The sequence below is a fragment of the Lampetra planeri genome, chromosome 3 (genome assembly GCF_965212315.1).
Source record: "Lampetra planeri chromosome 3, kcLamPlan1.2.h2, whole genome shotgun sequence".
Taxonomy (NCBI): domain Eukaryota; kingdom Metazoa; phylum Chordata; class Hyperoartia; order Petromyzontiformes; family Petromyzontidae; genus Lampetra; species Lampetra planeri.
In genome coordinates this window covers 3,379,706-3,401,226 of record NC_136109.1, presented here as the reverse complement: position 1 = coordinate 3,401,226, position 21,521 = coordinate 3,379,706, and the positions used below count along the sequence as shown (strand labels likewise).

The 21,521-nt window shown below is 46.5% G+C and overlaps 3 protein-coding genes across 5 annotated transcripts in view; all 3 read left to right on the top strand.

The window, feature by feature from the left end:
- Window positions 1–9,469, top strand: part of CGNL1 (cingulin like 1) — a 118,217-nt gene extending 108,748 nt beyond the window's left edge. For all 3 annotated transcript variants that reach the window (XM_078619109.1, XM_078619101.1, XM_078619117.1), the window contains exon 19: window positions 4,304–9,469. In XM_078619109.1, the coding sequence (XP_078475235.1) occupies window positions 4,304–4,469 (166 nt within the window). In that variant the 3' untranslated portion in view covers window positions 4,470–9,469. The remainder of the gene's footprint in view (window positions 1–4,303) is intronic.
- Window positions 1–21,521, top strand: part of LOC144736570 (small ribosomal subunit protein eS17) — a 184,736-nt gene that overhangs the window by 18,701 nt on the left and 144,514 nt on the right. The window lies entirely within an intron of this gene.
- The window catches only part of LOC144736516 (uncharacterized), a 66,864-nt gene continuing 65,224 nt past the window's right edge, over window positions 19,882–21,521 (top strand). The window contains exon 1 of the mRNA XM_078619072.1: window positions 19,882–20,140. The gene's annotated coding sequence lies outside the window, so the exon portion shown is untranslated. The remainder of the gene's footprint in view (window positions 20,141–21,521) is intronic.

The window sequence follows — 21,521 nt, the reverse complement described above, 5'->3', positions numbered from 1 at the left end:
CAATTAACATGCTGAATTATTATTTTTACAACCAAAGAATAGCTCACATTTCAAAATGTATGCATTATTTCCTCAGAGCTGGCTAGAGTGGGGTCACCATTTGTGACTGCACTACATCTATCAAACATGAGACACTTGATAACATGGGATTGCCTTGGGTGGGAACCTGAGATTCAATGCCAGGATCTCAGCTCTGTTGAAAAACAAAATCCTCCACAAGCAAACCGTCTAAACTTTTATGCCATGTTCGAAAAATCATTATTAATTTTGGAAAATATTTGTTGCACATAACACGTGGAACAAGAGTGCATCTGGGTTACATTAATTTGCTATGTGTTTTTAATACTGGATATGGTTTACAGGGTTGTTAAAGACTTATCTAATCAATTTTCATTTGGTTTGAAGCTAACCAGATGGTTCAGCTATCCGGACCAGGGCTGTCCTCTATTACTCCTGCTGGCCGCGATTTTACTGTACGTTTCAAATTCCGATATCTGTGGCCGAAATTATAATCATGGTTGACATACATTTACCTATCAATGGAGCTCTGTTCATATGAAAATGTCTTCATTTTGCACGACATTGCTTCTTTCTTGCGCTTTGTCTTGAGCTCGTACATTGCGTGCTCATTTTTTGTTACCCAGGTCTCCCTTGAGACTTTGTTGCCGGGCGTGCACCGCCACACTCCGCTTTGCCGCGACCACCCCGACCCGATCGCCCACGGTCGGAGCTCACCGACGTTGCCCGACCGTTTGAGCGCTCGCGCGTGCGCACCTGCTGTTGCCAATGGCTTTGTACCGCGGAGTAATAAATATAATTTTACATCCGGGCCTTTGTAAATCCACTGCTGGATGAAGGCCTCCCCATGCCGCACCGGTAACAGGGGTTTTGGTAAGCGTACTTCGCCGCGGTGCTCTGTGCCGGGTGGAGAAGGCGGTGGGGCCCAGGACCGGTTTAGACCTCACTCGCCACTGACGTTATCAGTGGCCAGGAATAGAACTCGGGTTTCTGGGCTCATAGCGCAGCGCATTCACCATTGTGTCACCGCCGCACCCCATGTTACGATTACAGTACTTGAAGTACTGAAAGGGGTGTATTGTGATTCATATTGAAAAGCTAAATATAATATAACAATACTGCACGTAATAATATAACAATACTGCACGTAATAATATAACAATACTGCACAGAATAATATAACAATACTGCACAATATACTATAACAATACTGAACAATATAATATAACAATACTGCACAGAATAATATAACAGTACTGCGAGGTACTGAATTAGAAATGGGTGTAGTTCACGGAATCGGAACAGCATTACCATGTTTGGCCACTCGGCCACCTTTTATGCATTAAAAGCTAGGGTTTCATTTTAAAACTAAAGGTGAATTATTCCCGTTCCAGCTGCCCCAGTGTACTCCGATCTCATTAAAGGGAGAGTTTCCAATTAGTTCTAGATCAGAAGTTTTCGTGACTGCAAGAATCCATACTCTTTGGTTCTTTCGGTAAAGTCACGTAGGTAAAAATAAAAATAACTAAATTAAATCACGACGTTTCGAAGGCAACACAAGCTTCCGTCATCAGGTGGGACAACCACAGCAAAAAAAAACAGAATTACTGTATCAATTCTGTTTTTATACTGTAGTAATTCTGTGGTTTTTTTGCTGTGGTTGTCCCACCTGATGACAGAAGCTTGTGTTGCACCCGAAACGTCGTGATTTAATTTAGTTATTTTTATTTTCACCTACGTGACTTTTCCGATAAGTGTTCAGGACTTTGCTGAACACACACATTATATTTCCCCCCCTCCGTCTAAATCCAAACCAGAGGTGACTTCAAAGGCAAACGGTCCATATGGACATACGTGCCATGCGAGTTGCGAGGCTGTCGAACACTTCAGCATGAAAGGGGGCCCTTTCATGCTTATTGGCTGCGCCGCATCTGGGGAGGGGTGCGCGTGTGCATGACTGAGCATGAAGAGCTGTCACCCACTTAATGTACTTGTGTCAGAGAAACATTGTCTGGATTGTACCTGCCAAGTCGCCACACCCTTTCAAGGGAATAAGAAGCCATCTTGTTGTTGGAGTTAAGGTTGCAACTTTCGATTGCTCGCTGCGAGCATCTGTGTTTGTTAAGTTTCTCTTGCTCGCCTGAGTGGGCTATTATCACAGTTTCCGAGCAATATGTCAACGTAGATTTTAGCAAGTTTCAAAAAATTCTGCGGCAAGATTGTTGTACTAATCTGTAGGCACTAGCATGCTACCCTTTCGTTAAATAGCCCACTCGCCTCATCTTGTCTAGATTTATAAAGCACCTTTTCCTAGGCGCTATACAGAAATTATACAATTGTACGTAGCATGATTACGATTTGAAATTAAGAATTGGGTTATTGTAGGTGGCGGTGTAGTTTTAATGACATCTCATTCAGTTGTAACTTTTGTACAATCTTCAAACTTCATCAGGCGTTTATTTCTATAATCTGGAATGGTATTCCAACAAGTTACTTGACCTTTATTCAACAAAGTGAGAGCCCATTGTGCTGCATCGTCAATTTTTCAAAGGAAACGAGGGTGACCATAGGTAATGGAGAGCGGTACTTTTCATCACGTGTTTAGGAGATATATGACTGTTTAGAATCATTTATATGCATTCGAATACCTGGAGGGGAGGATGGGCTATGGTGCCAGACTCTTACAGTTGCAGAGACGGGGAGCCGTTAGTATTTTTTGGCGTGTTTCTGGCAGAGTCTTGGAAAGGAACTCTAGATTTGAAGTTTTCGTGACTGCAGGGATCCATACTTTTTGGTTCTTTCGGTAAAGTCGCGTAGATATAATTTATTTTGTTTTATATCTTGTAAATAATTTTGCCTTTTAACTGGCAGATTTTTCAGTTCCCATCCCCAGATTTAGAGCAGACTTGGCATATCTGGCAAAAGTGGTACTCGTGAAAGTGGTACTCGTGACGAATTGGCCACGTTCTGTTTGCATGACAATCCTTACTAGTTGGCCGTGTCGGGTGGTGGCGGGTTTTAACGACACATTTATATATTTACGCGATCTAACCCAAAAACAACCTCTTATGGATGAATCTTGACTTAAAGCTTTCTTGACTGCATGAATTCATATTCTTTGGGTCTTTCGGAAACGCCATGTAGATAGAAAAAAATAACAATATCACGACATTTCGATCTTATGGATGGTTCTAAGCAATCGGCAAGGGCAGACTTGACAACAACGATGACGATGCCAGAAGCCAGTGGGTTGGTGCTCGTGCCTCTCAAGGCCTTGCACTACTTCAGTCTCGCGCTAATGCACTGGGACATTCACTCACTCTGCCGTGAATCCCAAAGGTGCATTGTGTGTGTGTGTCTTTAGAGCGTGACAATGATTGTCGAACATTGTGTGGAGGCTGACGGACTCCGTGTTTTCTTGGTGGGGTCTGGGACTGTGTTTTGGTTGTGGTTTTGCTGACCTTGCCCAAGCCTGCATTTAGTGTAAAAAATCGGCAGGATTTATTTATGTTAAGTGACTTGCCTGCCTTTCCGATAATTAATTTGCACTCGGACAGTTTTTTTTGCACTCCTATTGTTTGTTGTTGTTGTAACTTTTTTGACCCGCCTCTACTGGACATCTGTGAAAAAGCGCTTCACAGCTCATCTGATTCGTCCGGTCTAAATAAAGATGCCGAGTCTACTGTGTTTGCTGCACCTCGGCCATTGGGGATCTGCCACCAGGGGCAGATGGATTCCCATGATGTGAATGACATCAATAAAGTTGCACGCTGAAATTATATCTTTAGAACGTTTATTAATAAGCTGTGTTACTTTACCCAACAAACCAAATTTGTTAAGTAATTAAATATATACATCCGGAAACATTCTCTTTCCTTGCAACGCAGTTGGCAGTTGCATTTGAATACAATTCCACTCGGTAGTTTTTGTAGACAAACATTGAAGTCTGTTGCACTTTCCACGTGTGTACCCGCCACAACTCAGCGTCTTGTGGATATTTGCATATGGACGTAAAATGTATTCGCATTTTAAATAATTACAGGCAAACACGTTGAGTGAGGTGGCTACATCACGTCCATTTGGTATTTGGTTTCAAGAAATTGACCTTTCTACTCCTATCAAGTGCACTACAATTATCCATCAGACAAAATAAGTAAATTAAAATTCAGTGTCGATGCTCACAGGCGTCCATGAGTGAATGCTTTTCAGGTCACGCGTGGCATCGTGCGTGGCCGCTCTTCTCTTGTTATGCACCGCGTCACGCTTGGCCGCTCTCCATTCGCAGGCAGAAGAGGTCCCTGCAGCCGAGCCTGCTGATGGGCAACTCGGACATCTCCAGCGACGAGGACGACGACGACGATGACGCGGGCGGCCTGGACGCCAGGGGCTACGACCAGTCTCTACGATCCAAACTCATCGCCGAGGGGGAGCTCAAGCTGAGCTCTTGTTGACGGTCAACTTGGCCTGCCACATCGGGCCCCTCTGCCAAACTCCCAATGTCTATCACCGGTGTGTGTCCCCTGTGCCTGTGTTGTTACCACAGTGCTCGCACACCCGGGTCGTGGTCTAATGCGCAACGTTCAAAGCTGCATCCACGTGTGGGGGGTGGCCACGCAATGCAAAAACCGATGAACGAGTTTTCGTCTCGTGAAGTCACTAAAGCATCAACTTATTATATTCTCTGTGTATGACTAGAATACATTGAGTAGCTGGGAAACAAAATAGGTGTAAATGACTGAAAATCTTTAATCACTAAAGTTAAACCTATATTGAAACTTTCAATTGACTTACCTTCATGATCACTACTCTTAAAATACATGAATACACAAATGTATATATAGTGCTGTGTATAAAAGTGTTTGCACTGATAGTGGTTAGCGCACTGTGCTATTAACCCAATCCTCAGCCACAGCTGACGTCAGTGGTGAGCGATATCGGAACTGATTGTGGGTTACCCCCCTTAACCTGTCCACTGATCAGCATGGTGAAGTATGGTCAAACAACCTCCGTACCCGACATGGGAAGGCCTTAATTCAGCAGCGCATTGATGAGGGGCCGTACATTATTCTTAGTTTGTGCACAAATCACAAAGGGGGCCAGACTTGCTCGGGAGACAAATTGCCATGCTGAAAATGATCAATGGTTTCCCCCCTCTCCTCTGTGTGTGTAATGTGGTCCTGTCGTAGAGTCTCAATCCTTGCCAAACAAACGCGTCGAGGGCGTTTGCCACATTGGTCGTGAACGTGGCGCGTGGGCGAGCAGGATTGCATCTGAGGCTGCGCAGAGCTGTGTGGAGGGGTTTTGCTTTGGCGATGCTGGGCCTCCGAGCCGATGACGAGGGGGGGCCGAGCGAGATCAGGCCACGGGGAGAGGAGGCATGCCTGTGTGGTTTGCTCATTGTTTACAATGAGCCCCACGTGTTTGTTTGAATTGATGGTTTAAGAATGCACACAACAATCAAGATATTTGAATGAAATGTGCCCACGTATCTGTTCGCCCACTGCAGACTTTGCTGTAGTGCCAAGCAGCACTGTATAAAGAGTGTGTGCACCCAAACAACAAGGAAATGAGAATCGGATGAGTAAGATCTGCTTATCCGCTGCAATGCTTAGTGTTGTAGGAAGCAGCACGCACTACTAGCGCCAACCAAGCCCTGTAGACTTCTGGCAATATTCCCGTGTGGATGCGTCATGATTCCCTGCAAGTGATCACATGAAGTTTAACAGGATACCATACCTTATTTCATGTAGGCATGTACACGTAGGATGGTGCTGTAATGAATGGCGATGAACAATGCCATTTGTTATTTTTTTTTATTTCAGGATGAGACTTGAGCGAATATTGTTTCAAGTGAGAGTTGTGTCCGTGCCTAAGGCTACCGGCGTTTGCTGCCAAGTTCATTGCAAGATCTCCCCCCACCCGTCGCCATGACGGCCGTCACGTGGTGCCGGTGACAGCAAGTGTAGCTCCCACCTACACGTGCCAACACCAAACACTTCACCTGGGACAGGTTTCTTGGCAGTAAGAAATCGGACGCAATACTCGGTACTTTGTCCGTTGCTTTTGTAGTCTTAGATAAAAACTGTGGTGCTGCACGTGAGCTTAATCTGCCATGCCTAAGTTCCACATCCTCGTGCTAATTGGCACCACGAAGTTGACATGTTCACGAGTTCAATTAGCACATCGTTAATAATGTACAGGCACGATCGTCTTTTCTTAAAATACTGCCAAGAGCAGCAGCCATTTTATTTTAACGAACTCTGCACCCACAGTTACCTTAACAGCCGTCCATTTCTTATCACAGTACGTGTTTTATAACAGTAGATGTTTTACATGCACGGTACATGTTTTAAAATATATTTTTAATACGTAGGACTTAAAAGTCGGGTCATTTTAGATGACGCGAATCGATCGTCAAAGTGAGACGTTGGTCTGATGAAACGGCTGCCTTCTCAATTTGCTTTGGAGTGCACGGAACTCTAATTCTCTCCCAATGACATGGGCATGATTAACGTTCCACAATTAGCTTACATAATATGAATTCACGCCGGCTTTCTGACGGTAAATCAGCCATGTTGTGTGACACGATGGACTTCACATTGCGATGGCAAAGCCAGCAGAGCGCTGCGTTTCTCAAACTGGCTGCGAGAGATGCAATCAAGCCATGGACAGCAAGCGGTGAGAGAGCCCTCGCAAAATACCGCTCGCCTGTGTGACTGCTCCTCCAGCCCTTGGTTACAAAACCGCAGCCTTGCATGGACCACCCATCCCTGAGCCATATCAATGGAGTATATGCACTTGAGCTTTAACAATCAATGAACACACAACCATACATGTCCTCGTTTTAATGCGGCAGCCGGGCTGCTCTTCTCATGAGTGTCCTTTTGTAATCGAATCACTTTGAAAAGCAATGATGTGAATGGCATCATGTGGGGTTTTATATCTGCTAGTCTTCGTATCAGGGTCACTCGCTGAATTTGTGATATTTGCAACATCGCCTAATTGCCTGTGTTTTTGTGTACGTGTACCATCCACTGCTTGCGTTGATGTGTACCGTAGGTGGTTTAAAGTTTAAGTGCAACAAAAGTTGTTGATGGTGGAGCTTGAATCAAGCTACCGATTAAACAAGATTATGAATATCAGCTTTCTAAATATTAGATGGGTATTTTAAAGTTATTTTGCTCCGTAAAAATGTGCCGTACACACGTTTAAAGTTACGCGTGATTCCTGTGCATTCGATGCACTTTCGTGACCTGTTAAATACGTGTGTAAAACATCGGCAAGGAAAATATAACACATGGTCAGCTCAAGAGCAGAATCATGTTTGGTGAGAGTATAATTGCAGTTGCTTGCGAATGTTGTACTCAATATTGAGATAAAAGCAGGGGTTTGGAAATAGTGGCGTAATTTAAAAGCCCCCAAAATTCTCCTGAGCGAGCTCGACTCCTGGAGCTGAGAGAGTCCACGGAGTGGCGTGGTTCTGGCTCGGACACAATTCTGGACAAAGTTATTGCCTAGAGCATGGTGTACTTTGTGTTTCTTCGATTATCCCGCTCTGATTGTGCAAGCTTTCTGTAACCCCCTCATAGTCACTGCTTTTGGTATGGACTGCGATGGCGCAGTGGCATGTTAATGTGATTACGCGATCGCAACGATGCTCACAGAGGGCCCAAGCTCGAACAGAGCCCTGGCAATAGCTCCTAATAGTAATACCCTTGGGCAGCATTTCTCACCGTGACCTTGAATTTAACTTGATGAAATCATAAACGAACGTGTAACGATGATTAAATAGTTGAATGAAGAAAACTGAAAAGCCGCACTCAAGATTAATACGAGCAAAACGAACGTTTGCTTATTCTTTGCTAAGCAGCGAAGATGTCTGTCAGAGGGGAAACGCATCCAGAGGTTGTATGCCTCGGTACCTAGGACAGCTATTGAGTCGGACTGAGATCAAAACTGTGAAATAAAGAGGTGAACGAGAGCAGGTTGCAGCGCTGTTGGAAATTCAATGTAATACTGTACCTTATATTTAATACCTTCTAAGTAATACCTTGTATGGCATTACAGTACTTAAAAATGACACTGGCAATATCTAAAAAGAGCAAAAATGCACACGCACAAGCGTGGAGCGGTGCATGCTGGGAAATTCACTGAGGATCACACGGATCGGATAAATCGCGCAAGTTGGACATAATTCTAACTTCTAACAACGAAGTGGGCTTGGGCTGGAGACACACCGCTCGAAGCGATGGTGGCGATGTTGTTAGGAGCGAGGACCCTGGCGGCCAAAGAAGTAAGAGGGGGGAATGATTGGAGGAGTGCACGGCGTGGGATTGTTGCATTGTGGGACTGAGTGAGGCGGAGATGAATTGGGGAGGCCTTCAGCCAGCTGTGAATAAATCATGGCTGCTGCTGATGATGAATAAATGTCCATGTTGAGACAACCATTATGATCCTGACACGAAGAGACCACAAGTCCTAAAACGTAACCTTAGCGTTACCACGAACCTAAGACGCCGTCCATAAATGACGTCACGCACCTGGGGGGGGGGGGTCAGACATGTGACGAGGGGGGGGGGTTTGAGAAATGTGACGTCACATAAAAATGCGCAACTTTAAATAAATATAGACAACACGTTCTACTTAATTAAATAGACTTTTTAATCAATGTTTTCTCCTACAACATCAGAGTGCAGCGCCACATTAAATACGCACTACAATGACAATAGTTTAAAGCGATTTGAAGCATGTTTTTGGGGGGGGGGGGGCAGAGCTTTGTGACGTCATATTCGGGGGGGGGGCGGTCTGACTTTTTGTGATGCCGTGTGACGACGGTGGGGGGGGGGGGTAAAAAATCGTCCAAAATCGCGTGACGTCATTTATGGACGGCCCCTAACCAGCCATAATCCCCAGAACTAACATTTACCTCACGATACGCCCTCCCTATATGAAGGGTTCCCATTCTAAAGGCAGGGTACGAGCTATAGCATTGATCTGGTTTTCTCGCCGTATCGCGTCTTCTAATTTCAAATCGATGCAGTCATCTTGTCACCCACGAACACTGGAACTTGACTGTCAATGCCCCCTCTAGACAGAGCGATTTCCTGGGTTGTTTTTAATGTCATCCTTTTATATGGAATTCTTATTCAAGTGTGCCTTGTATCAGAGGGGACTTCACGTTTTGATATTCAGTGCCTTTTAGATTATGACAATGCAGTGAATACATTATACACGCTTACAATGGGTGTATATATACACATGTTTAACAGTTGATTCACTAATGTGTGCTGTCTTGTATGACGTTTAAAAGGAAAATGTTTGCTGGGGGCGGTGGGGGGGAATTCACTGTGATTATGGGATAGGATGATGGTGGTGGTGGTGTGAAGGGGCAAGGTTGCGATGAGGAGTTCATTTATTGGGACCAATAAATGCGTTGTATATTTTTACTCTTTCCAATCTCGTCGTCATCATCATAATGTCTACCTCGTGTAATAAAACATAGAATAGTTTCACAGTCCAAATCATTTTTAGATTTAGAGCTTTCGTGACTGCAGGGATTCATATTCTTGGTTCTTTCGGTAAAGTCACGTAGAAGGGAAACAATATAATAATAAAAATATAAAACAATACAATTCTCACGACGTTTCGATTGCAACACAAGCAATCATCATCAGGTGTGAAATCTTTTTTCAAATGTTCTTGCTGTGGATGTCACAGTCCAAATCATGTTCATACTTTGTTTGCTGCTTTAGTGCAAAGCATGAGAAAGAATGTAACCTGCGGTTTATGTTTCAACTTAGTGCAACACATTACCAGACCTGCTTTTGTGTGCCCTAGGCGGTTCACGCGTCTGTCTGATTGGGTTTGTGTGTGGCGAGTGGAAATGTGTGGGTTGGTGGCGTGTGCGTGCTTGCGTGGCGAGTGGGATTGTGTTCTGCCCTGTGATCTCAGCGTTACAGGTTCGCTTCCTGCCAATGCGCACCACTGGTTATCGCTATCCGAGTTAACACCCAGGCCACAGTCTAGATCCACTCGGTGTAAACTGCATTGCTGGTTCAACATTCTTGCTCGCCTTAGCCCCCGGGCCACCCGTATAGCAAGCGATGTCATAGGCGGCCAGTGTCCCCACGCCCGCCTCGTGTGCCACATACCGACCTACATCGTGCTCGCATAACATCACTTTTCCCCAAGGGTCAATCCAGGCGAAAACGTCTCGGTGCCAGTGTGTGTGCGTCGTCGGGAAAGAGTTTGGGGCCCTGGCGCTGCGCACGAGGAGCTGGAACGAGAACCGGCGCTGAGAATTAGGGGCCTGGTGCCGAATCTCAACATCGGCATTGAGGGAGGAGGGAGGAGATGGCAATTCTGGCCTCACCCAGCGACTGGATGCCTTGTCGTCAGTCTTAATAGAGTCGCCTGAGCAGCAGTTGTCTCGCGGGCTATAAGAGAACGCTGGTCAAGTGTAGCGGCATGGGGGAGTGTAGTGTGTAGGGGCATAATGGGTGTGTAGTGTGTGTAGGGGAATGGTGGGTGCGGTGTGTGTAGGGGAATGGGTGTGTAGTGTGTGTAGGGGCATGATGGGTGTGTAGTGTGTGTAGGGGCATGATGGGTGTGTAGTGTGTGTAGGGGCATGAGGGAGTGTCGTGTGTGTAGGGGCATGATGGGTGTGTAGTGTGTGTAGGGGCATGAGGGAGTGTCGTGTGTGTAGGGGCATGATGGGTGTGTAGTGTGTGTAGGGGCATGATGGGTGTGTAGTGTGTGTCGTGCCATGGTGGGAGTATAGTGTGTGTAGGGGCATGATGGGTGTGTAGTGTGTGTAGGGCCATGATGGGTGTGTAGTGTGTGTAGGGGCATGATGGGTGTGTAGGGGCATGATGGGTGTGTAGTGTGTGTAGGGGCATGAGGGAGTGTCGTGTGTGTAGGGGCATGATGGGTGTGTAGTGTGTGTAGGGGCATGATGGGTGTGTCGTGTGTGTAGGGGCATGATGGGTGTGTAGTCTGTGTCGTGCCATGGTGGGAGTGTAGTGTGTGTAGGGGCATGGTGGGTGTGTGGTGTGTGTAGGGGCATGAGGGAGTGTCGTGTGTGTAGGGGCATGATGGGTGTGTAGTGTGTGTAGGGGCATGAGAGTGTCGTGTGTGTAGGGGCATGATGGGTGTGTAGTGTGTGTAGGGGCATGATGAGTGTGTAGTGTGTGTAGGGGAATGATGGGTGTGTAGTGTGTGTAGGGGCATGAGGGAGTGTCGTGTGTATAGGGGCATGATGGGTGTGTAGTGTGTGTAGGGGCATGATGGGTGTGTAGTGTGTGTAGGGGCATGAAGGAGTGTAGTGTGTGTAGGGGCATGAGGGAGTGTGTAGTGTGTAGAGGCATGATGGGTGTGTCGTGTGTGTGAGCCTCTGAGTGGAGGTCACGATAATAGACTCCGACTGGAGCTAGCTTAGAATTCCAGGTTGAGATCTTGAGTTTGTATAACCAGTTCTATTTCTGAAGGTCTGAAATCCGTTCTAGCTAAAGGACTAAACTTTGCAGTCACACCTTGACACATACCAGTTAATAATATCATTGCTAGAGTAGATGTAGCTCTCAAGGGCCTGAGTCACATCGCTGCTGACGTAGCAAGATCTGAAATCTCTGCAACCCTCAAAAACGCTAAGATGCCAGCTAGTAACATCAGCAAAGATGAGCGTTTTGAATTAGCTCAATTAAAAAAGAGGGATGACATTGTCATCCTCTCAGCCGACAAAGGCAATGCCACTGTCATCATGGACAAAACAGAATACATCACCAAAATCCAAGAACTACTCAACGATGGCAGCTATACAAAAATAAAAAGAGACCCCACCAACAGCCTCGTCACCAAAACCAACAAAATCATTTCTGCTTCAACCGCATTAATTGATCAGACCAACCAGTTCTCGTTGAAACCTTCTGCAGCCAGGCCACCAAGATTGTACGGCTTGCCAAAGATACATAAAGAAGATACACCTCTTCGTCCCATTGTCTCTACTATCAACTCCCCCACTTACAAACTGGCTCGTTTTTTGTCTGAAATCCTACGGCATTTCACTGGAAAAACCACCTCTGCGGTACAAAACTCTACTGACCTGGTATCGACAATCAAGGGGATTTCCCTGTCCCCAGACGACCTGCTTGTCAGTTTTGATGTGGTTTCCTTGTTCACCAAGGTTCCTGTGCCTGACACCATCGCAATCATTGAAGACTTGGTTCATCAAGGACTGAATACTGGGGTACCCCCCCTGGTGAGACACTGCTTAACCAATACATACTTCACCTGGAATGGAACCTTCTACAAGCAAACTGAGGGCACCCCAATGGGCTCCCCCCTATCTCCGGTTGTAGCCAACATTTTCATGGAGAAATTTGAGACTGACGCCATCCAGACTGCCACTCTACACCCGACCTTATGGAAGAGGTACGTAGATGACACTTTTGTCATATGGCCACATGGCCGGCCTGCTCTGACCAATTTCTCGACCACATCAATTCCATACACCCAGCCATCAGATTCACCATGGAAGTCGAAAAAGATGGCAAGCTACCCTTTTTGGATGTCTTAATTAAAAGGAGACCTGATGGTTCAATGAGCCATTCTGTCTACAGGAAAGCCACCCATACGGATGCCTACCTAAACCGGATTCCCACCACCATCCATCCCAGAAGAACTCCCTCATCAAGACTCTATACCATAGAGCCCAATGCATCTCCGACCAGGAACACATTGCCAGTGAATTCAAACACGTACGCCAAGCTCTTAAGGCTAATGGTTACTCCGACTACACAATCCGCAAGGCCATCACTCCAACCGTCAAGAAGGATCCTGCTGAGGAGCCTTTCAAAACCATCACCTTACCCTACATTGCTGGGGTCACAAAAAAGATCTCCAAAATCCTGAAAAACCATGAGAGATTCGTTCATGAGGCGATCCACATATACAAACACAGAGACAATTTCAACCGAGAAGATGGATTCTGGCTCAGCAATCATTGGAAGGACGTAATAAACCACTTCGGATCTTAACTGATTGTTGTTCACGTTTATGGTGACTTTCAGACCGCAGTCCACTCACTGGCATTAACTGTGTATCTTGTGTTCTCCACAGGGAATGCATTATTTGCTCCGCTGCGGATCTCCTGCCACCGTTTTCCCATTCACATGTTTCATTGCTTCTACATACTATTAACATGCCCTCCCTTTGTTAATGCTACCCCCCTCCCTTTGGTGCTGCTGATCCTGCATAATCCATGGGCATAATATGACTTTGAAACCCCCCCGCTCACTTCCTACGCATTTCCCATGAACATGCTAAATTCCTCTTGATATGCACATTCTTTTGTTAAGGCTCTCTTCTTCTTCCACCTCCAACTCAGCTTATATATAAGCTCCTAGCTTGGCAGTGTCTCATTCTTCACCTGAAGACGGCTGCTTGCGTTGTAGCCGAAACGTCGTGAGAATTATTTGATTTTATTATGTTTTATTTTTATTATTTTATTACTTCCCTTCTACGTGACTTTACCGAAACAACCAAGAAGATTTGTATAACCAGCTGAGAACTCAAGAGGTCAGGGGGCAATCGCATATAAAATTTGCAGGACCTGTGTTTGGCACGTGAATACCACGTGCAAGAATATAGCCTGAACCCTGGAGTTTGCGACCGCCACACCTGGATCCTGCCACTAAATAGTTTCACCTGAGCCCGAGTGCCAGTTCCAGTTCAGTTTCAGTTCATTTTGAAGTACTCTGTGAGCTAAGACGCTCTTGAGTCGAGTTTCATCACTAACAACACCGCGTTTCCGTGACAGACATAACACCAACCAGCCGACAAGGACACAACGACGTCAAATGCAATCGCAAGTGAAGTTCACAAATAATCGACAGCTCGGCATGACATTGCGACCTTAGGATGGGAGAGTAACCAACATTTTCTAAGCGATTTCCAGGTGTTGGTGGCATTCATAGAGAATGAGTGAGAGCCCTGTGAGTTTTTTGTCCTAGGTACAATGCACTCACCGTGTAGTGGAGCGGCTAGGACCTCGCGTGTTTTGGATCCTGAATAAACACCGATTGAGTTATGTGTGTGAGTGCATTAACGATGAACTTTGCCCAATGAATCTCCCTCTGATTTGACAGGATATGATAACCAGTGTTGTCGCAAAGATCACAGTCACGAGTGGAATTGTTTGTAAGATGGAACGTAAGTCGCAATTTAAAAAGAGAATGTAGCTAATGCAAAGTGTGTTGAGATTGGTATTCGTGTACTAGCTTGCAAGCCCGTCCTTGAACGGAAGCTGTAACATTAAAATATGTAAATTAACGTTTTATTGTGTGATTGTAAATTTTATTAGGAAATGTAGCAGAATAATAAAATGTTCTTAACTTATTAAATGAAATTAAGGACTTTGGAAGATTTCTCGGTAATACGATATTTTGTGTGAATCTCTAATCACTGTTCCAAAGGTTTCCCTGCAGTTGGCTCTCCTCAATGAACACTTTGATCCGCTGAGGATATTTAGATCTCGACAGAGCCACGTACAACTGGCCATGGGAAAATACGGGTCCATTGAGATAAATACCCACATTTTCAAAAGTCTGACCCTGCGACTTGTTGATCGTCATCGCATACGCAGGATTTAATGGAATTTGTCGTCGTTTCAATACGAAAGGAAGAGTGACGTCACTTGGCGCGAGGTCGATTCTTGGGATGAAGACGATTTAGCCTCGGTTGCAAAGGCCAACAACAATCTCTGTGGCTGTATAATTTGAACAAAAACCCCGTAACTTAACTTTAGCACTGTTTTCAAATAACCTGAAGCTGTTAACTGACAAATGTATCTTCACCGATGGACGCTTGATAGCGGAGAGCGAAGAAAGTAGAGTGCTGCTACTGTCTGAAGTAACTTAGCAAATAACGAAGAGCAAAGAGAAGCATTCGAGTTACGAATAAATTGATCAGAGTATAATTGTATCTTGTAATGGCAGGGAATATAAAAAAAGAATGTCATCAAACACTTCACTGCATTTCACTGTATCACTATTAATGGCAGTGAATGTTGCACAAAAGGAAGTCATAAAACACCTCGCAGCATTTGACCGCAGCATTTGACCGCAGCACTGCATTAATGGCAGTGGTTGTTGCACGCAACTAAGTCATAAAAAACCTGACGTAATGTCACAGTAGCAATGCATTTAGCGGACGTTCAATTACTTGAAATGTTGTTTTCATTTATTTTATTTTATTTGTTACCTACGTGACTTTACCGAAAAAACCAAAGAGTACTTGAAATTCACTGCTCTGATACTTATCTTCTGCTTTCGCTCGCTGCGGTTGAAAACAATTGGAATTCTACACAATGTCTGCAAAGTAGCAGAGAAATGTTTATCGTGGCAGTATTTGGAAGCGTAAAGTCGACTTACCTTTTGTTGGACGTGCCGAAGAAAGAAATAAAGGTACCAAATGTCACCGTGATGCGGCGTAGAATCATTTACTGCCTTCACTTTCTACAAAGATGCGTGAAATAATTATCGGAGCCGCTCGACCTTCTGCGTCAGTCAAAAAATGCAGGCACACGTGAATAATAATGAGGGGGGGAGGCGCATGTGGAGTGACGTCACGCGCGGGACACACACAGCCATTTTTGGCTCGTTATTTTAGTTGCTGCGTTGATTTCTTTATTAGCTTTACTTTCCATAAAGGTCAAAATTCAAGTTAATTTATTAGGTATAACCCTGTGAGCCATTTGGCTCTTGAATCGTGTGCAACCGCAACAAACAACACACAAAAAACATGAACAAGAAAACATCTTAAAGTGACTATGTGACTATGTGCAAACTGAAAATCCAGGAAATAAAAAAGCAAAAATGAAAGCTAATTTGCTTAAACACATTTTCGTTTCCGCTCCACCTTCTTCATGCGGAGTGACGTCACCCGTTCATGATTATTAATGACGGGGGGGGGGGTCCATGTGACGTGGAGTGACGTCACGCGCGTTACACACAGACATTCTTGGCTCATTATATTAGTAAAATGATTTCAGCATCGTCTAAGAGAGCCGAAAAGGTAGCAGCTATCACATGTTCCCGTACAGAGGATCAGAAAAAGTGTTTGTTTCCATACAAAGTCCCCATCTTCATTCTTAACTTTGCATTCAAATTGTCGATATGAGGTTTGAAGTTCAGATGGGAATCCAGCCAAGATGACAAGGTAACAATACTTGGATAAGGAATCATTTCAATCGTACTTCAGAGAGTGGTTATGATGAAGATGCAATGGCTCCGAGCTCCAGTGGAGTTGGGGTTAATAAAAGTAACACATGATGTCTTATTTGTATTCGTGTGGAGTTTGAGGGCTATTAATACGTAGGTCAGCGTTCATGATAATGAAGGCCATACACTAAGAGTCCGAGCTATCCAGGCAACTTAAACGAGGGAGGAGCCAGATGAGGAGGTTTCTGCTGCGATTTAGACGAGGAGCAGCGGTTGACGTGGCGAGCCAACGTGGCCTTGAAATCAACCTAGCAGGTCCTGTGCGTCGTTGAATATTGAGGCGTTTTACAGGTAGGAACAACAGGTTCCACACTGCCCACCAGGGATGATTTGTCTGTGTGTCGTGCATATTTGTCTGTCGTGCACGAATGCGTTGTCCAACCAAGTTCCTACCTGCCCACTCCGAAGGAACGTGCTTTTATGGCTTAACAGTCCTCCTCCGCTCACAATAAGCTGTAAGAGAGTAGGTAAACAAGCGAGTTACAGGATTACAGTCAATATTTGTTCATGACGGGCAAGAGACACAAGTAGGGGGTTTATATTTGTATGAATAATTAAATGACAGAGGCAACCTTAGAATAAAATAATATATTTATACGAAGTGGTTAAGTCCACAAAGTTGAGTTATTACAGCCAACTTGTGTACATATACATATGGCGGATATGACGAGTTTCAACTCGTGTAGCAGGCTTTCGTGATCAATGTTATGATTCAGAATTGATGCGTTGGGTCATAATCGCGTGAGTAAAATGTGTGTCGTACACCCTCCTCCACCCAACACGGCCAGTCCATAAAGTCGTCACGTGAACAAACGGGGCCAAGATATCACCGCTTCAGCACACCAGAGTAATCTTACATTTATTCGAGTTATTATTGATGTCGATAAAAAATATATATAGGTATAAAGATTAAATAATAATGGGTTGAGGTCTCAGTTAAACCTGAATTGGAAAGCATTACAACTGCCCCGGCCTCAGTGAGATTGCATAGAGCCAGACAGACACGCTTTCACCAAACTAATTCACGGGGACCTTTGAGGTTTTCTGAAGATTGGGTTGGAGAAAAAATGAACCTTATGGCGGGACCCCGGCGTCCCGCCATAAGGTTCATTAGTGAAGGCATTAATCTCATGGATGCAATATCAACCATCTCACGTTTGCCGAACACCGTCATTTTACCAACGGGTGAAACTAAAGAGGTTGCTGAGATCAGCTGGGAGTGATTTTTAAAAATATATATTAAAAGCAGCATTGGGGCCGTCCATAAATGACGTCACGCACCTAGGGGGGGGGGGGTGGTCAGACATTTGTGACGATGTGTGTCGATAGGGGGGGGGGGGGGGGTTGAGAAATGTGACGTAACATCAAAATCCGCAACTTTTAATAAATATAGACAACACGTTCTACTTAATTAAACAGACTTTGTAATACATGTTTTCGCAGCGCCACATCAAATACGCACTACAATGACAATAGTTTAAAGCGATTTGAAGCATGTTTTTTTTGGGGGGGGGGGCAGAGCTTTGTGACGTCATATTTGAGGGGGGGTCTGACTTTTTGTGATGCCGTGTGACGAAGGGGGGGGGGGTCAAAAATCGTCCAAAATCACGTGACGTCATTTATGGACGGCCCCATACCCGTGTGCCTAAGAAGAGTTCTTAGCGTATGTCGCCTGCTATGACGCATGGAGCAGAAACATGGAGAGTGATAAATAAAATAGAACAGCTAAAATAACACACACAAAAAGCCAGGAGAACTGCACGCTTGTAATGACACTGAGAGAGACAGGAAGAGGGGCACGTGAATTAGAGAACAGGGGCAAAATAAAGACATCATTTAGAAATAATAAAGGTTTTTTGGGTGAGATCGCGTTATTTATAAATGTGTCGTAACCCTCCACCACCCGACACGGCCAATCAGTAAAAAAAAGTGTCACGTTGACAAAAGACAAAACGTTCACTACTTTAGCCCACCGGTGTGTTGTTTGTCTTTTGTCAACGTGACGCATTTTTTGTTGTTTGGCCGTGTCGCGTGGTGCAGGTTTACGACACGTGTATCAATAACGCGATCTAACCCAATAACCTTTATTATGAATAATATTGGTCGCGAAAGCCTCCCACGTTTTAAACTGATAATTTAGAAAAGTTGGCCTGGGCAGGACATGCGGCTCCTGTGGATGATGATGGCCATTGGTTGAAAATAGAGACGAAGTTGCAATTAAAACAAATCATATCCAAGAGCACGTCCATTGTGGAGATAGAATGATTCGATCAGTGTGTGTAGTGGGAGCTGTATGGTTTGTTGCATTCCAATTCTATTGGGAAGCCTTCATCCAGCAGTTTCAAGATCATGGTTGATGGTGATGAAAGTCTGAGGCGTGTGTAGGATGTCGGGTTCTGTGTATGGTATGAAACTTGTTCACCTGTGACACATCGTCAAAGGATGATGGGACAGGTGTCTCCAAGACGGACAAAGATTGGCTACGTAACGCTGTGGAAGCTACACCTGGTCTGCCGCTCCACACGAAACTTTGGGTCTTCGAGTCCACCCATCATGTTTGTGAAACATGGATCCCTCTAATCGAACATCTGCGTCGATTAGAAACATGCAGGCTGGCTTGCCTACGATCCAACCCTGGGTTTAACCAGACTGGGTTGTGTGAGCTCACAATACCTTGAAAGATCTGGACACGTTCCCATCAGTGAGCTCCTCCGGCGGGCAAGGCTGCTTTGGCTGGGTCTCGTAGCCCGCATGCCCAGCCAGCTTCTGTTTGGCGACATCGAGGGGGCTAAACGGGCACGGCACGAGCTAGAGAAGAGATGGAGTGGTGTGGTATAGAAGGATGTGCAGCGGAGTGGACTTTCCGAAGACTGGTACCAGTGGGGTCAAGATCGTCCTCCATGGAGGAGGCTCGTGAAGGACGCTACTGGGCAGTTGGAGGCAGTGACCCTCCAACAACAACGGAGGGCGGAGGAGCGACGCTCACAACAACGAGCGGAGCGCCGAGCGGCTAAAACGCAGCAAGTTGGCACAGTAGAGGGTACAGGTGGTGCACCTCCCAGCCATCTCAATCAGGCAACCCATGGCACCTGGGTCTGTCCCGTGACCTGTCAGCGAGCCTTCGGCACTTCACGTAGCCTCAAAGTGCACGTAGCCTGGCACAAGCGCCGTGGTGACTTCACCGCCACTTAGTGGCGAATGGCGGCGGTTGTTGTTGCGTGGTACTTTGGGTGTGTGGTATTATGGGTGTGTGGTATTATGGGTGTGTGGTATTATGGGTGTGTGGACTGTAGGTGTATGTAGTGTGTGTCTGTGTGTGGTATTCTGTGTGTGTGGTACGATGGGTGTGCAGAGTGTAAGGTGTATGTAGTGTATGTCCGTGTGTAGTGCTCTGGGTGTGTGGTATTATGGGTGTGTCAAGTTTAAGGTGTGTAGCACTCCGTATGTATGTGTGGCATTATGGGTGTGTAGAGTTTAAGGTGTGTGGTGGCACTCTGGGCGTGTTCACACGAGGTTTGTTCGAGGCATGTGCTCGCCCCGTGTGTGTGGGTGGGGGGATTGGAAGCTGTGGGGGGGAATCGAGGGAGTGACCGCTGGGGCGTCGCTGCTGTCTGCGGTGAGATCGGCCCGTAACTGCCTCCGTGTTTGTTTCCACAAAGTGCCCTTCGCTCGCACCACCGTCACTCTTCCCAATCGGCTCGCTGGGGTCAGCCAGCGTCTGGCACTCACCGTGAACATCGCACCGCGCTACGGGCAGCGGAGCACGGCGGCAGCGGGGGGGAGGGCATTGACTGCATCGTCGGAGCGAGTGGCACGGAGCGTGGACTCTCACAGCGGCCGTGCAGGTACGAGGAGGGCCACGAGGAGGGCACGGGAAGGTTTATTTTGGTGATTTCGAACACGTTTTTGTTTAGCCATGTTTGTTTGTTGTAGTACAGAGTTAGACTGATAACTTTAATCTAAATTGTCTCACGGTTGTTGTTGTTGTTTGACTTGCATCCCACTGGGATTTTGCACACAGCGTTGGTGCACGGTGCTTTTGCTGGAAGACTTTTGCTGTTTTTGCCTGGATTTTTCTGTTTGCGCGTCGTCACTTTAAGATGTTTTCTTGTTCATGTTCTTGTTTGTTGCGGTTGCACCCGAGTCAAGAGCCGAATGGCTCACAGGGCTATACCAAATACATGAAACTGAAACTGAAAACTGATAGGGAGATCCGGTCACGGGCTAGGTGGGGGGGGGCACGCCAGTGTTGTTCACTCCCCATCCCCAAGATCCGATTTCTCGGCGCTCGGCGACGAGCTCCGAACGCGGTCTTGGGCATCGCTTGGGTCGACTCAGCCTTAACTCGGCACACACGCGCGGCATGACAGCTGTCCGTCAACACCGTCCCGCGCGGAGGGTGGGGGGGTGTCGCAGACTGCGGCGGCGGCATGGAGACCGTGCAGGGCAATTCGTGAGCGTGCGCGACGAGCGGTCCACGCTCCGTTGCGGCAGCAACAGCTGCGACAGCTGCACGAAACGCGCCGTGAGACGAGCGCCTTGCGAACAACGCCGCGTTGGCTCGAGGCATGGGAATGACATCTCTCTCCTAGTCTCTCTCTCCCTGTCTCTCTCTCTCCCTGTCTTTATCTCCCTGTCTCTCTCTCTGTCTCTCTCCCTGTCTCTCTCTGTCTCTCTCTCTGTCTCTCTCTGTCTCGCGGCCTCGGTCACCTCAGTTGGACTTTTGGGCCTGGGGGGGGGGGGGCGGGGGCTTGAATAGGGGGGGGGGCAGGGGCGAGGGGCTTTAATGGGGGGGCTTTAATGGGGGGGGGGCTTAGATGGGGGGGGGGCTTAAATGGGGGGGGCTTTAATGGAGGGGCTTTAATGGGGGGGCTTTAATGGGGGGGCTCAAATGGGGGGGGGGCTTGAATTGGGGGGGGTGGCTTGAATGGGGTGGGCTTGAATGGGGGCTTTAATGGGGGGGATCTTGAATGTGGGGGCTTGATTGAATGCCAGTAAGCATGGAACATCGGAACCGGCGTTGCATGTTTAGTGGCGCCAATTAAAACTTGCCAACGTTGGCGCAACTGCGGTATCAGTTGACATGGCAACGTTGGCCCAACGTTGCCGCATGCCAAGGTCGGCCCAGCCTGTTTTTGTCGACTAGGTAACCCCCTCCCTTCCCCAGTGTCCGTGGTCTGGACGGGTGGGCTTAGGGCTGCCAGGAATGACGGGCACGGCAAATAT